This window comes from Poromitra crassiceps (assembly GCF_964638095.1).
Source record: "Poromitra crassiceps genome assembly, chromosome: 2".
In the NCBI taxonomy this organism is placed as follows: Eukaryota; Metazoa; Chordata; class Actinopteri; order Beryciformes; family Melamphaidae; genus Poromitra; species Poromitra crassiceps.
In genome coordinates this window covers 11,036,387-11,048,886 of record NC_139624.1, presented here as the reverse complement: position 1 = coordinate 11,048,886, position 12,500 = coordinate 11,036,387, and the positions used below count along the sequence as shown (strand labels likewise).

Here is a 12,500-nt window from a genome sequence, read left to right as displayed (position 1 = left end):
GTTGTCATGCTGCTGTTCTGGATCAAAGCCACTTAGATGCATTTGCGGCGGTGCGGTATCTGCTTCATTCACCCTCAGCCTATCTAAGATGTTACAGTCTTCAGCATTTAGCTAAATATATATTGTGTTTGACCATGCTTCCTCAAGTTTGAGGTGTTTCCCTGGCCAGCTTTGCAATTCACATCACAAATGTTGCAACCAGTGTTGTCTGAGTCTATCTTGGTAAAGTGTAGCCACATTTCTGGACTGCTTTCGGCTGGCCCTGTTTTGCTTTCAGGACCTTCAGGTAGAGTGACGTACTGACGTAACGCGCTCTCGCGTGTTGCCTTAAGGTTCCGTCGGAATTTCTATTTTACCCACTCTCTTTCTATTACTCAGATGCGTTCAAGTACCGAAATTAGGTACCGTTAGTTTTTACGTGAACTGGTACACGGTAGTACCGATGTAATTTGGTCGGTGCCTGTAAAAGTACAGAGTTCGGTACCCATCCCTAGTGTGTGTGTGTGTGTGTGTGTGAGAGAGAGAGAGAGTGAGAGAGGGACTACATCAACTCAGATACTATTCTCTTTCTGCAAGGAAGGATGCAGAGGAAGAGTAGACAGAGAGGGGGGGGGGGGTGAAGTATGGAATGAGAAAAAAGGAAGAGAGAAAGAACGGGGGAAGTATGGAAGAAGAGAGAAGAATCCCGCGGAGGGAGTGGGAAGCCTAACAATATTAGTGGTACGGTGGCCTGGGAGGTCCACAGCAGAGCGCTCATTAGGCTGTAATTGCCTCTCAGCATCGCGGTGGCGGCCGTAAGCGTATTATCTCACCGGCTGGCATGTAGCATCGTTACAGCCAGCACTCAATCAACAATTACCTGACGTTCAAATAACTTTCACCTGCAGTTTGGCCCGCGCTCACACAGGGAATATGTTCCTTCTGCCAAATTACAATAATTATGATTCATTTATAGCTGTGACTGACAGCCGAGCAGTTCCAGAACCTCTCCCACATGTACCCTAAGGCAAGGCAGGCAGCTTGATGTGTACAGCACATTTCATACACTGAGGCCATTCAAAGTGTTTACAGAGGAATACAAACACAGCACAGTGAAGGTAAAAAAAAAATACAATTCAAAGTGCAAAAGTACATAGAAGAGATCCACAAGATAAACATTTAAAAGGATAAATGATTGATGATTTAAGACATTTAAATATAATAATAATAATAATAATAATAATAATAATTGTCGTATTTCCAAACTTGGTACCATACGTAAGGGTGTTTTCACGACCCTTAGGTGTGGTATAATAAGCATATTCCACGGCCTGTCTGCTAGTGCAGTTAAAATGAAGTGAAATAGAAAGATAAAAGAACAGAACACATACTCCCACTTTTAGATGCATATTGTGAGTGAATCCATATGTTTCTCTAGAATGTTCTTATCCCCTGTCCTTCATTCTACTCGATCTGATATTGATGTCAGATCTCACTGCCTAAAGCATGAATTATGCTTATAATGACTTCTGGACTGTTGGAAATGAGAGACACGGAATCCTGACGAGGAAACGTTTTGAGCTTTTACACTCCGTGCAGGTTTCTCCTCGCGGAAGTGACGTTATTTTCAAAAATGTCCACTTTGCCCACCCAGGCGGATCTGCGTAGTTAGAACATATGGGGTGCCTTGATCTGCATAGTTAGAACATGTGGGGTGCCTTGATCTGCGTAGTTAGAACATGTGGGGTGCCTTGATCTGCGTAGTTAGAACATGTGGGGTGCCTTGATCTGCGTAGTTAGAACATGTGGGGTGCCTTGATCTGCGTAGTTAGAACATGTGGGGTGCCTTGATCTGCGTAGTTAGAACATGTGGGTGCCTTGATCTGCGTAGTTAGAACATGTGGGTGCCTTGATCTGCATAGTTAGAACATGTGGGTGCCTTGATCTGCATAGTTAGAACATGTGGGTGCCTTGATCTGCATAGTTAGAACATGTGGGTGCCTTGATCTGCATAGTTAGAACATGTGGGTGCCTTGATCTGCATAGTTAGAACATGTGGGTGCCTTGATCTGCATAGTTAGAACATGTGGGGTGCCTTGGCCACACGGGCACGAGTTCATCAGGGATCATTTGAGCTTAAGCCTGACAATAATGATGGATTTTCCTCTTGGTGCCCAGATGGATGAGAATCATGCAGGGTAAAAATAAGGCCCCGTCATCTCTTTTGAGTTCCTACATAAAGCTCTGTCATCTAGCTCTTTGAGTTCCTACATAAAGCTCTGTCATCTAGCGCTTTGAGTTCCTAGATAAAGCTCTGTCATCTAGCTCTTTGAGTTCCTACATAAAGCTCTGTCATCTCTTTTGAGTTCCTAGATGAAGCTCTGTCATCTAGCGCTTTGAGTTCCTAGATAAAGCTCTGTCATCTAGCTCTTTGAGTTCCTACATAAAGCTCTGTCATCTCTTTTGAGTTCCTAGATGAAGCTCTATCATCTAGCTCTTTGAGTTCTTAGATAAAGCTCTGTCATCTAGCTCTTTGAGTTCCTAGATAAAGCTCTGTCATCTAGCTCTTTGAGTTCCTAGATAAAGCTTTGTCATCTAGCTCTTTGAGTTCCTAGATTAACTCATTGAGTGCCAGCCACTTTTGGAGAACGGATGCTCCCAGTGCCAGAGTTTCAGAGCGTTTTCAGTGATTTCTCGAGGCCCACAGAATATTGTGTGATATTACTATGTAAACACCGAACACGCCCAAAGAACGACGAGACTCTCTTCTATCATCAGCAAAAAAAAGTTTATTGATATCATTTTCCGTTCTTTAGTTATGAGCCAGAGAAGATAGGTTGATTTAACCAAAAAGAGACGTTTCAAATTAGAAGCTGAGATAATTAGCCTTTTGTGAAATGAAGCATTTCAAGCACATGACTGACTCTGATGCTAATATTTTCTGATGTGACACCTCAAAAATAATTTCCTTCAATAAAACAGTGAAAACAAAGGAATTTTGTTTGGCAAAATAATATTTTTTAGCTGCAACCAGCAGCGCTGGCCCCTGCGTGCGCTGCTGGTTGCAGCTTCTTGCTGGTCTTGATTTACTGCTGGTGGGCATCAGATATTCTAGCTTGTTTGCCAATCCTGTCCTGCTGTCTGGGTCTGTCTGGGTCGGTGTTGTATGCTGCCCTGCGTGCCACACCCCCCTCCCTCAACTGCAAACCCCTCCTCCGTGGGTGTGTCTCTGGTGGCTCTCTGCTGAGTTTGCTCTGCACTGAAAAATGCGCTACATCCAGCTTTTTTACAGCGTTCCGCGTGTATTTGTCACCGGCTCCCATCGCCTCCAGTTGAGAATAATAACAACTCCACAACTAATCATGCGGATGGGCTATCGCAGCGGACACGGAGGGGCTCAATTGTGGCAGCAGATTGGCTGCTGCAGGCACAGCTAACGTTATGCTTCATGCATATCGATGCATACCGATGCGATTTCCGTGTCCCCACGGCTGCTTTTCTGTTTTTTTCCTCACCTTTCTCTAATCTGGAGAGCACTGTCGCCACCTAATGGGTCCGTAAAATAGCTTTTACACATTCAACATCCACCATACTTTCACAGGAGATGCATCTGGCTTTGATCCACGTCCCACCGTCAAAAAACGCAATTGACGACAATCGTCGTCATTGGCACTCTACGTTAGTATTTGAATTGACGACGATTGTCGTCATTGGCACTCAATGAGTTAAGCTCTGTCATCTCTTTTGAGTTCCTAGATAAAGCTCTGTCATCTAGCTCTTTGAGTTCCTAGATAAAGCTCTGTCATCTAGCTCTTTGAGTTCCTAGATAAAGCTCTGTCATCTAGCTCTTTGAGTTCCTACATAAAGCTCTGTCATCTAGCTCTTTGAGTTCCTAGATACAGCTCTGTCATATAGCTCTTTGAGTTCCTACAGTACATAAAGCTCTGTCATCTAGCTCTTTGAGTTCCTAGATAAAGCTCTGTCATCTAGCTCTTTGAGTTCCTACAGTACATACAGCTCTGTCATCTAGCTCTTTGAGTTCCTAGATAAAGCTCTGTCATCTAGCTCTTTGAGTTCCTACAGTACATACAGCTCTGTCATCTAGCTCTTTGAGTTCCTACAGTACATACAGCTCTGTCATCTAGCTCTTTGAGTTCCTACAGTACATAAAGCTCTGTCATCTAGCTCTTTGAGTTCCTACAGTACATACAGCTCTGTCATCTAGCTCTTTGAGTTCCTACAGTACATACAGCTCTGTCATCTAGCTCTTTGAGTTCCTACAGTATATACAGCTCTGTCATCTAGCTCTTTGAGTTCCTACAGTACATACAGCTCTGTCATCTAGCTCTTTGAGTTCCTACAGTACATAAAGCTCTGTCATCTTGCTCTTTGAGTTCCTACAGTACATAAAGCTCTGTCATCTAGCTCTTTGAGTTCCTACAGTACATAAAGCTCTGTCATCTTGCTCTTTGAGTTCCTACAGTACATACAGCTCTGTCATCTAGCTCTTTGAGTTCCTACAGTACATACAGCTATGTCATCTAGCTCTTTGAGTTCCTACAGTACATACAGCTCTGTCATCTAGCTCTTTGAGTTCCTACAGTACATACAGCTCTGTCATCTAGCTCTTTGAGTTCCTACAGTACATACAGCTCTGTCATCTAGCTCTTTGAGTTCCTACAGTACATACAGCTCTGTCATCTAGCTCTTTGAGTTCCTACAGTACATACAGCTCTGTCATCTAGCTCTTTGAGTTCCTAGATAAAGCTCTGTCATCTAGCTGTTTGAGTTCCTACAGTACATACAGCTCTGTCATCTAGCTCTTTGAGTTCCTAGATAAAGCTCTGTCATCTAGCTCTTTGAGTTCCTACAGTACATACAGCTCTGTCATCTAGCTCTTTGAGTTCCTACAGTACATACAGCTCTGTCATCTAGCTCTTTGAGTTCCTAGATAAAGCTCTGTCATCTAGCTCTTTGAGTTCCTACAGTACATACAGCTCTGTCATCTAGCTCTTTGAGTTCCTACAGTACATACAGCTCTGTCATCTAGCTCTTTGAGTTCCTAGATAAAGCTCTGTCATCTAGCTCTTTGAGTTCCTACAGTACATACAGCTCTGTCATCTAGCTCTTTGAGTTCCTAGATAAAGCTCTGTCATCTAGCTCTTTGAGTTCCTACAGTACATACAGCTTTGTCATCTAGCTCTTTGAGTTCCTACAGTACATACAGCTCTGTCATCTAGCTCTTTGAGTTCCTACAGTACATACAGCTCTGTCATCTAGCTCTTTGAGTTCATACAGTACATAAAGCTCTGTCATCTAGCTCTTTGAGTTCCTACAGTACATACAGCTCTGTCATCTAGCTCTTTGAGTTCCTACAGTACATACAGCTTTGTCATCTAGCTCTTTGAGTTCCTACAGTACATACAGCTTTGTCATCTAGCTCTTTGAGTTCCTACAGTACATACAGCTCTGTCATCTAGCTCTTTGAGTTCCTACAGTACATACAGCTTTGTCATCTAGCTCTTTGAGTTCCTACAGTACATAAAGCTTTGTCATCTAGCTCTTTGAGTTCCTACAGTACATAAAGCTCTGTCATCTAGCTCTTTGAGTTCCTACAGTACATAAAGCTCTGTCATCTAGCTCTTTGAGTTCCTACAGTACATAAAGCTTTGTCATCTAGCTCTTTGAGTTCCTACAGTACATAAAGCTCTGTCATCTAGCTCTTTGAGTTCCTACAGTACATAAAGCTTTGTCATCTAGCTCTTTGAGTTCCTACAGTACATAAAGCTCTGTCATCTAGCTCTTTGAGTTCCTACAGTACATACAGCTCTGTCATCTAGCTCTTTGAGTTCCTACAGTACATACAGCTCTGTCATCTAGCTCTTTGAGTTCCTACAGTACATACAGCTCTGTCATCTAGCTCGTTAGCTATCGCCCTGTAACTGTACCGTATGTGATATCTGCCTCTGAACACGCAGGCACTGTGAAGGTATTTAACATGTCTGCTTTGCTTTTTGACAGTTTGGAAAGTTACGTTCCCGTTGGGTGACAATTATACAAGAATGAGCCACTCTCTCGCCTCGCTGCTGTTAATGGCATATTCATTTGCTTCGTTGAACGTGACGTGCGGAGCAGAGGGAGAAAGAGCGATGACACACACACGTTAGTTCCACACAGCCTTTCAAGGCAGTTTGTCATTATTTAGCCCTAATTACTTAAAATGACTCAAAGGTATTAAAAACTACATTTATCTAGACATTCTGGAAAAAGCAGGTTTTACAGTTCAGGCACTCAACCAGTGCTGTGCAGAGACTGCTGATGAGGGGTCCAGGTCACTAACTGAAGACATGCGAGTCTTCTACCTTTGAGACACTTGTACTGTAACCCAATCTATAACTAACAGGTTATATCAATTGACACTTGACTACTAACAAGTAGCATAATGTGTTAGTATGTGTCAACGTTACGTTTCTACCAACGTTGTTAATTTAATAATGGCACATGAGGGCATTTAACTCATTAATAAATAGCATTAGATGTAAGACTCTACTCTACTCTACTGTACTCTACTGGATGTATCTCAAAGACTCTAAGTGAGCTTATCAACCAAACAGCTTTCCATGGTGTGTAGGTTAATGTACGACTGGCAGGCTTTTTAACGTTATACACATTCACCTTACTAACGCGTTATAACTTGACACTTGACTACTAACAACTTCTAGCATTATGCTTGATGCTGCTTTAAATTGCAAACATCACCATTAGGTTGTGAAGTTTGTGTAAGATTATCTTACAGCAGATAATTAGTTAGCAAGTGGTAGCAACATGCTAATAACGTACATCACTCTGCCAACTGGCTGCGGCAGCAAGTCCATTATCATCCACTTAATATATAATCCACTTCACACAGCCACTTCTTGCCGTTTGTGCCTGGTGTGGTTTAACGCTAACTTATTCAGTTATTCTGTTGACAGCCTGCCATTGTAGCTAGATCTTTGAGACCTAGGTAGCTACAGTAGCTAGCATATAGCCATTACCATGGTAACGGCTACAGCGTCATCTGTTCTTAAGCTAAAATCCATCTTCTTTTTAACTTTTCCTCTGTAGGACACCCTTGAAACGATAAATAATGCCGAGTGCTTTTCAAACTGAGCGATTGTTGTCGGATCACGGTGAATGAATGGAGAAGTACATGCGAGTGGAGAAGCGGAAGTGCAAATTAGCGTTTCCGGGTCGGGGGGCCATCTTGTGTGAAATAGGCCTATTGTAATTTCCACCATAAAGATGCATCTCAGCAGAATAATGTTACATTTGATGGAGTTTCACTAGTGCGACGCTAACATTACTGAATGACTCGTTACTATATCTGTAAAGCAACGTGATAACAAACAACTGTTGCTAGCGCAGGATAGGCTAGTAACTTTCTGATTAGCATTCGATGCTAGTCTCTGAGTTAGCTGATAACAGCATCACTAGCTGTTGATTCCATCTGTTACCTCACTCCATGATAGGTCTGTAACTCTGAGGGATGTTTTAAATGTAACAGTGTGCAGTGGGATATGTTTGCTCTTCACTTGATGCTGAACTGTAACACTTTAGCGTTAGGTGGTTAGCCTAGGCATGCTAGGTGTTGTCTAACTGGTGTGTTTTCATAACAGTATCAGATCATCAGCTCAGTGGGACAGGAGGGGTGAGAAGTCGGGTGGAGCTGGGCTGTGTGACTGGTGGAGGAGAACCTCTTTGGGACACGTTTGACAATGTTGTTGTAGTTCCTGTGGCTACTGTTAGATATCAATCAATCAATCAATCAATCAATCAACTTTTATTATCAGACACAGGGTCCATAGAAAAACACATACATGAACAACACTTAAGAAAAATAAAACACACAAGAAAGAATTAAGATCTATAGAATGCACCTATACCAATAGGACCACATTCGTGAGTTGTATCTCACAGCACTAAACACAGGGTTGGTTAGCAGTACTATGATAGCATTCTGGGACACATTTAGTCTGCCGATAAATTTGTATATTAAGTTTCTAAGGAGGGCCTGAAAACTGTAGACTCCTGCCTAACACTATCATTGTTATACTGATCCCTTGTTTGACTTGATAAAAAAAAAACATCTATATGTTAATTGGGATTTATCATAACAAGTAATTTTCATGTCTGTGTTGGCATAACTACCGTGGAACCTTATAACATACCGATTCAGCCCAGAATACAATTCATGCATCATATTACATGGTTGGGACACTATAAAAAGCCCGAAATAGCTAGACCTGGAAATGTTTTCAGTCAAAAGATCGTTAATTTTTTTTCCTTTAATCCCTGAGTTAGGGTGCAGCCCGGTGCGACTCATACAGACGCTAAAGGAGAAAACGGCTTGATGCTTATCATGTCAACCGGTTTGTTTGTTTGTTTGTTTGTTATGGTCATGTACACTGAGCTGTGAAGTGAACCCTTGTTCTTCCTTAACTGCTGCACGTTATTTAGTTTATTCATCATGTGCACCATCCTGACCAACTGCTGCTTCATGGCCATGTCCGAACCTGCCTACTGGGCCAAATACCTCGAGTGAGTACCTGTCTGTCACTTTCACTCACTTGATTTTGGGGGGGAAATAACATTTATTTATTTATTTATTTATTTACTGTAATTCCAATTGTTTAAATTTTTATAAAAATGTTAATTTTAAATCATTTTTCTCTCTCTCCCCCCCCCCCCCCCCCGATCTTAATTGTTTTTCCCCTCTCACTGAACGTTATCATTTTCCCTAGGGCCACATGTGAAAGATTTCTTGGAATTCTGAGATTAAAGGGAGGCTTTGTCGATTTTCAACCCACTTTGTATTATTATAATCTGGGTGCTACTGCTTACCTTCCCTATATGTTTTCCACACGGAGAATTCTCCTCCATTTGTCTGCCTGCAGAAACTCCGCCTCACCAGGTGCAAGTCGTTAAGGCTCGTTAAGGCTCTCCTGCATGTGCACATACAGAAACAATTTAAATAAACAATAGCAGCGGCCCTCGAGCAACATCTGTTCACTTCCCCGTCCAGAATGACGCGTAACGCGCAGTTTTTGAGGCGTAACGTGTCATTCTGATACGGAAGTGCCTGGAATAACCTGCAGAGCTCTCAGCAGGAAAACATGAAGACAAGGTTACAGGCTGCCCATCTGCATAATGCTGACATAATGATACCAAGCAGGTTGAACATTAGCAAAGCCTTCCTTTTAATGTCACAATTCTGTGACATGTGGCCCTAATCCTCTTCTGTCTAAACCGTTATAGTTATTTTTTTACAGTTTATTTTTTTGCAGTTTATTTTCCAAGTTTATTTTGCCAAATATTGTTACAAATAGAGTCCCAAAGTCACACCTTCTTCCGGATTCGGGATGGGACCTAAGGGATTTCATTTTTCCATAGACATCAGTATATAAATGGGAGCTGGGGCTCTGTGTGAGTGATGTCCAAAAATCCCACTGATGACATCATCAGTGATGTCATACATTCACACACACACACACACACACACACACACACACACACACACACACACACACACACACACACACACACACACAGTCACGAAAGAGACTGAGAGAGAGAGATGAGATGGAGAGAAAGAGGGAGGAGAGGGAGGGAGAGAGACTGAGGGAGGAGGAGAGGGAGGGGGAGAGAAACTGAGGGAGAGAGAGAGGGAGACATTGTGCGCGCGCCAATAGGGCAGGCAAGGCCACACAGACAGCAGCTGAGCTGCGGGCAAGGCCGCGCAGCGGCCGAGCTGTGGATGCGAGCTGCAGGACAGGCGAGCCTAGGAATGGAGCGCGTGTAGCGCGCGAGATGCCTAGTTTCTTAAAATCCTTCTTGGACAAACCCAGCGAACCAATTCAGCTATATTCAGAATCAGGAGAAACCGTAGCACATTTCACTCTAATGTTCTATGGTGCCTCCTGATTCTGAATAGAGCTGAATCGCTTTGTCCAAAGTACAATTCTGTTTATAATGCTTTCTCTAAACCTCTATGGAACAATGAATAGGGAATGAAATCCCGAAGGTCCCATGCCCGGAAGAGGGGGCGTGACTTTGGTACTCTATAAAATATTACAAATATTTTATACAACCACTGCATTTAATATTTTCTCTCTTCTCTTTTCTTCTATTTCTTCTCTTCTCTCAATCCTTTTTAATGTTAATTTTCTTTCTTTAAAAACTGTTAGAAATAAAATGTATTCTGAATGATACATGTGTCAATTCTCTCTCCCCCTCTCTCCCTTTCTCTCTCTACCATCTCTCTTTCCCTCTCCCCCCCCCCCCCCTCTCTCTCTCCCCCAGGTATACCTTTACAGGTATCTATACATTTGAGTCTCTGATAAAGATCCTGGCCAGAGGGTTCTGTGTGGGACCCTTCACCTTCCTGCGGGACCCATGGAACTGGCTCGACTTCAGCGTCATTGTCATGGCGTGAGTGACACGCACACACACACACACACACACACACACGCACACACACACACACACACACACACACGCACACACACATACATACACACACATACACACGCACGCACATGCACACACACACACACACACACACACACACACACAATCAATCTGCTATTCCACTCACTGATATCGGACAAAAACCAAGTATCTGAAAATAATGTTTCTTTTAGTCAGTGATTATGTTTACATTCCCCCATTATTCTGAATACCACAATATTGTGAATTTGATACGGTTCATGTCAACAACATATTGAGAAATGGGCCTTATTCCAAATTCGCTATTTTCCAATTAAGTCATGTGGGATATGTCGATATTATTGTGGTTTTAGGAGCATTCTTTGGACATGTATACAGCACATTCAGAATATGCATCTCAGTCTGGGTTTTTACGGCAGTTTGTGACACACGGAACACAACATGGGACTGCGAATAACTTGCACCGCACCTGTGTGTATAGGTTGCAATGCGGAAAATTCGGACGGAATTTCGTACCGCATTCCGCCTCCGCATTCGCACCGCATCTGTGTGAAATGGCCTTATTAATACTGCTATCTTACCAGCTGCACTAACCACCTGGTTAACATATCATTATGATCGCTGTTGCAGTAACGTCAATGATTAGCCTACAACATCCTATTTCTCTATCGCCCAGCTGGAAAAAGTGGTTCACGTCAGCCAGCGCTTTTCTGAAACGTTTCTCAGCTTTTGAAAGCGCTCCGCTCTGATGAAAACCTTTTCTGCCTTTTCTGCATCTTGTGGACGCTCCCCGTTCCTTTGAATGAGGAAAGGGCGCAAATTAAAAAAGGATTTCATGGCGCGGTTTATCGCTAGTTAGACGAGGGAATGACGTGGAGAAATCTTGCATTGTGTTACCCCAGAGCGGGGGGTTTGTCCTATTGTGCGGTGTGCTGCGGTAACGAGCCTCGCGTCAATTATGCTCTTTTATCGATAGATACACGCTACATACACATACATGGAGAAAAATAATTACATTTCTAGTTCGCCACTGAATTACCAAATTGATATAACTTTCAACCATTTTAAGCAACCCTGTTTCCATACAGGCCACCAGCGTTGGCTAGTCGTTGATATTTATAAAGATATTGCAGCTCTCAAATAAATTATTTTCGAGGCGGTGGGCAAACTGTAATGGCGTCGATTTCCCCAAAAAATTCTTGAGCTGAGGACAGCCAAAGAGTTTAGTATAGACAAGAGCATATGTCATTTCTTGGTTTTTTCCATAGGTATTTTCAAATCACTGTTCTGATACATATCTAGGGGGTAAGTCCTCCTTTAAGTGGACACAAGCCCTTATGCAGCAGTGTTCAAGTCTTCCCACCCTGAATGTGACGTCAGAGGAAAATGGCCGCCATGTGAATGGTCAGAGACTTTTCAATATAGAGACACCTCAAGTTCCAGTCACGTTCCTGTATCTGTTTCAACAACCCCTTATGAGACTGGTCAGCCAATGAATTTTCATACCAATTTCTTTTCAATATTTTATTTTCAATTTTTTAAAACAATGCACAAACAAGACAAACAAACACGCTCAGAACACAAGAAAATAAAACATAAATATATTGTTGACATTCAATATTAGCTGATTACCAGCTGCATAAGGTGCTTATGTGCTTGTAAGAGATATTGGGCCCTATCTTCATACAGGCGATATCCCCTATTTACGCTTGCGCACCTGTTTGCGCGTGCCTTAAGGCAGGGAAGATACCGGTCTGCCTTGCGCATTTGTCCAGGTGTTATGCCGAGTTTTGCACCCCCGCTCGGCAGCATCCCCACCTCACGGGAGCATATTGTAATGATTTATATAGAAATGTAACTGTTTAAAAGTGATATAATTGTCTGGTAGACGTGACCTCCCTGATTTCTAAGTTAAAACGGCCCCGAAATATGTTGGGGATGCAATTCTCGGCGGGGATGCGGAAACGTTCACAGCACGTACCGCAGGCGCAAATTAGAGCCGTGCCAAAATCATCTGCGCCCCAAAATGCCTG

The 12,500-nt window shown here is 42.7% G+C and overlaps 2 protein-coding genes across 2 annotated transcripts in view; one reads left to right on the top strand and one right to left on the bottom strand.

Annotated features, from left to right (window-relative positions):
• LOC310798302 (NACHT, LRR and PYD domains-containing protein 3-like) overlaps positions 1-12,500 on the bottom strand; it is a gene marked incomplete at its 5' end in the record, with an annotated part of 621,920 nt that overhangs the window by 401,310 nt on the left and 208,110 nt on the right. The window lies entirely within an intron of this gene.
• LOC310791018 (sodium channel protein type 5 subunit alpha-like) overlaps positions 1-12,500 on the top strand; it is a gene marked incomplete at both ends in the record, with an annotated part of 128,805 nt that overhangs the window by 23,304 nt on the left and 93,001 nt on the right. The window contains 2 exons of the mRNA XM_083652734.1: positions 8,479-8,559; positions 10,321-10,449. Coding sequence (XP_083508860.1) covers positions 8,479-8,559; positions 10,321-10,449 — 210 coding nt within the window. The remainder of the gene's footprint in view (positions 1-8,478; positions 8,560-10,320; positions 10,450-12,500) is intronic.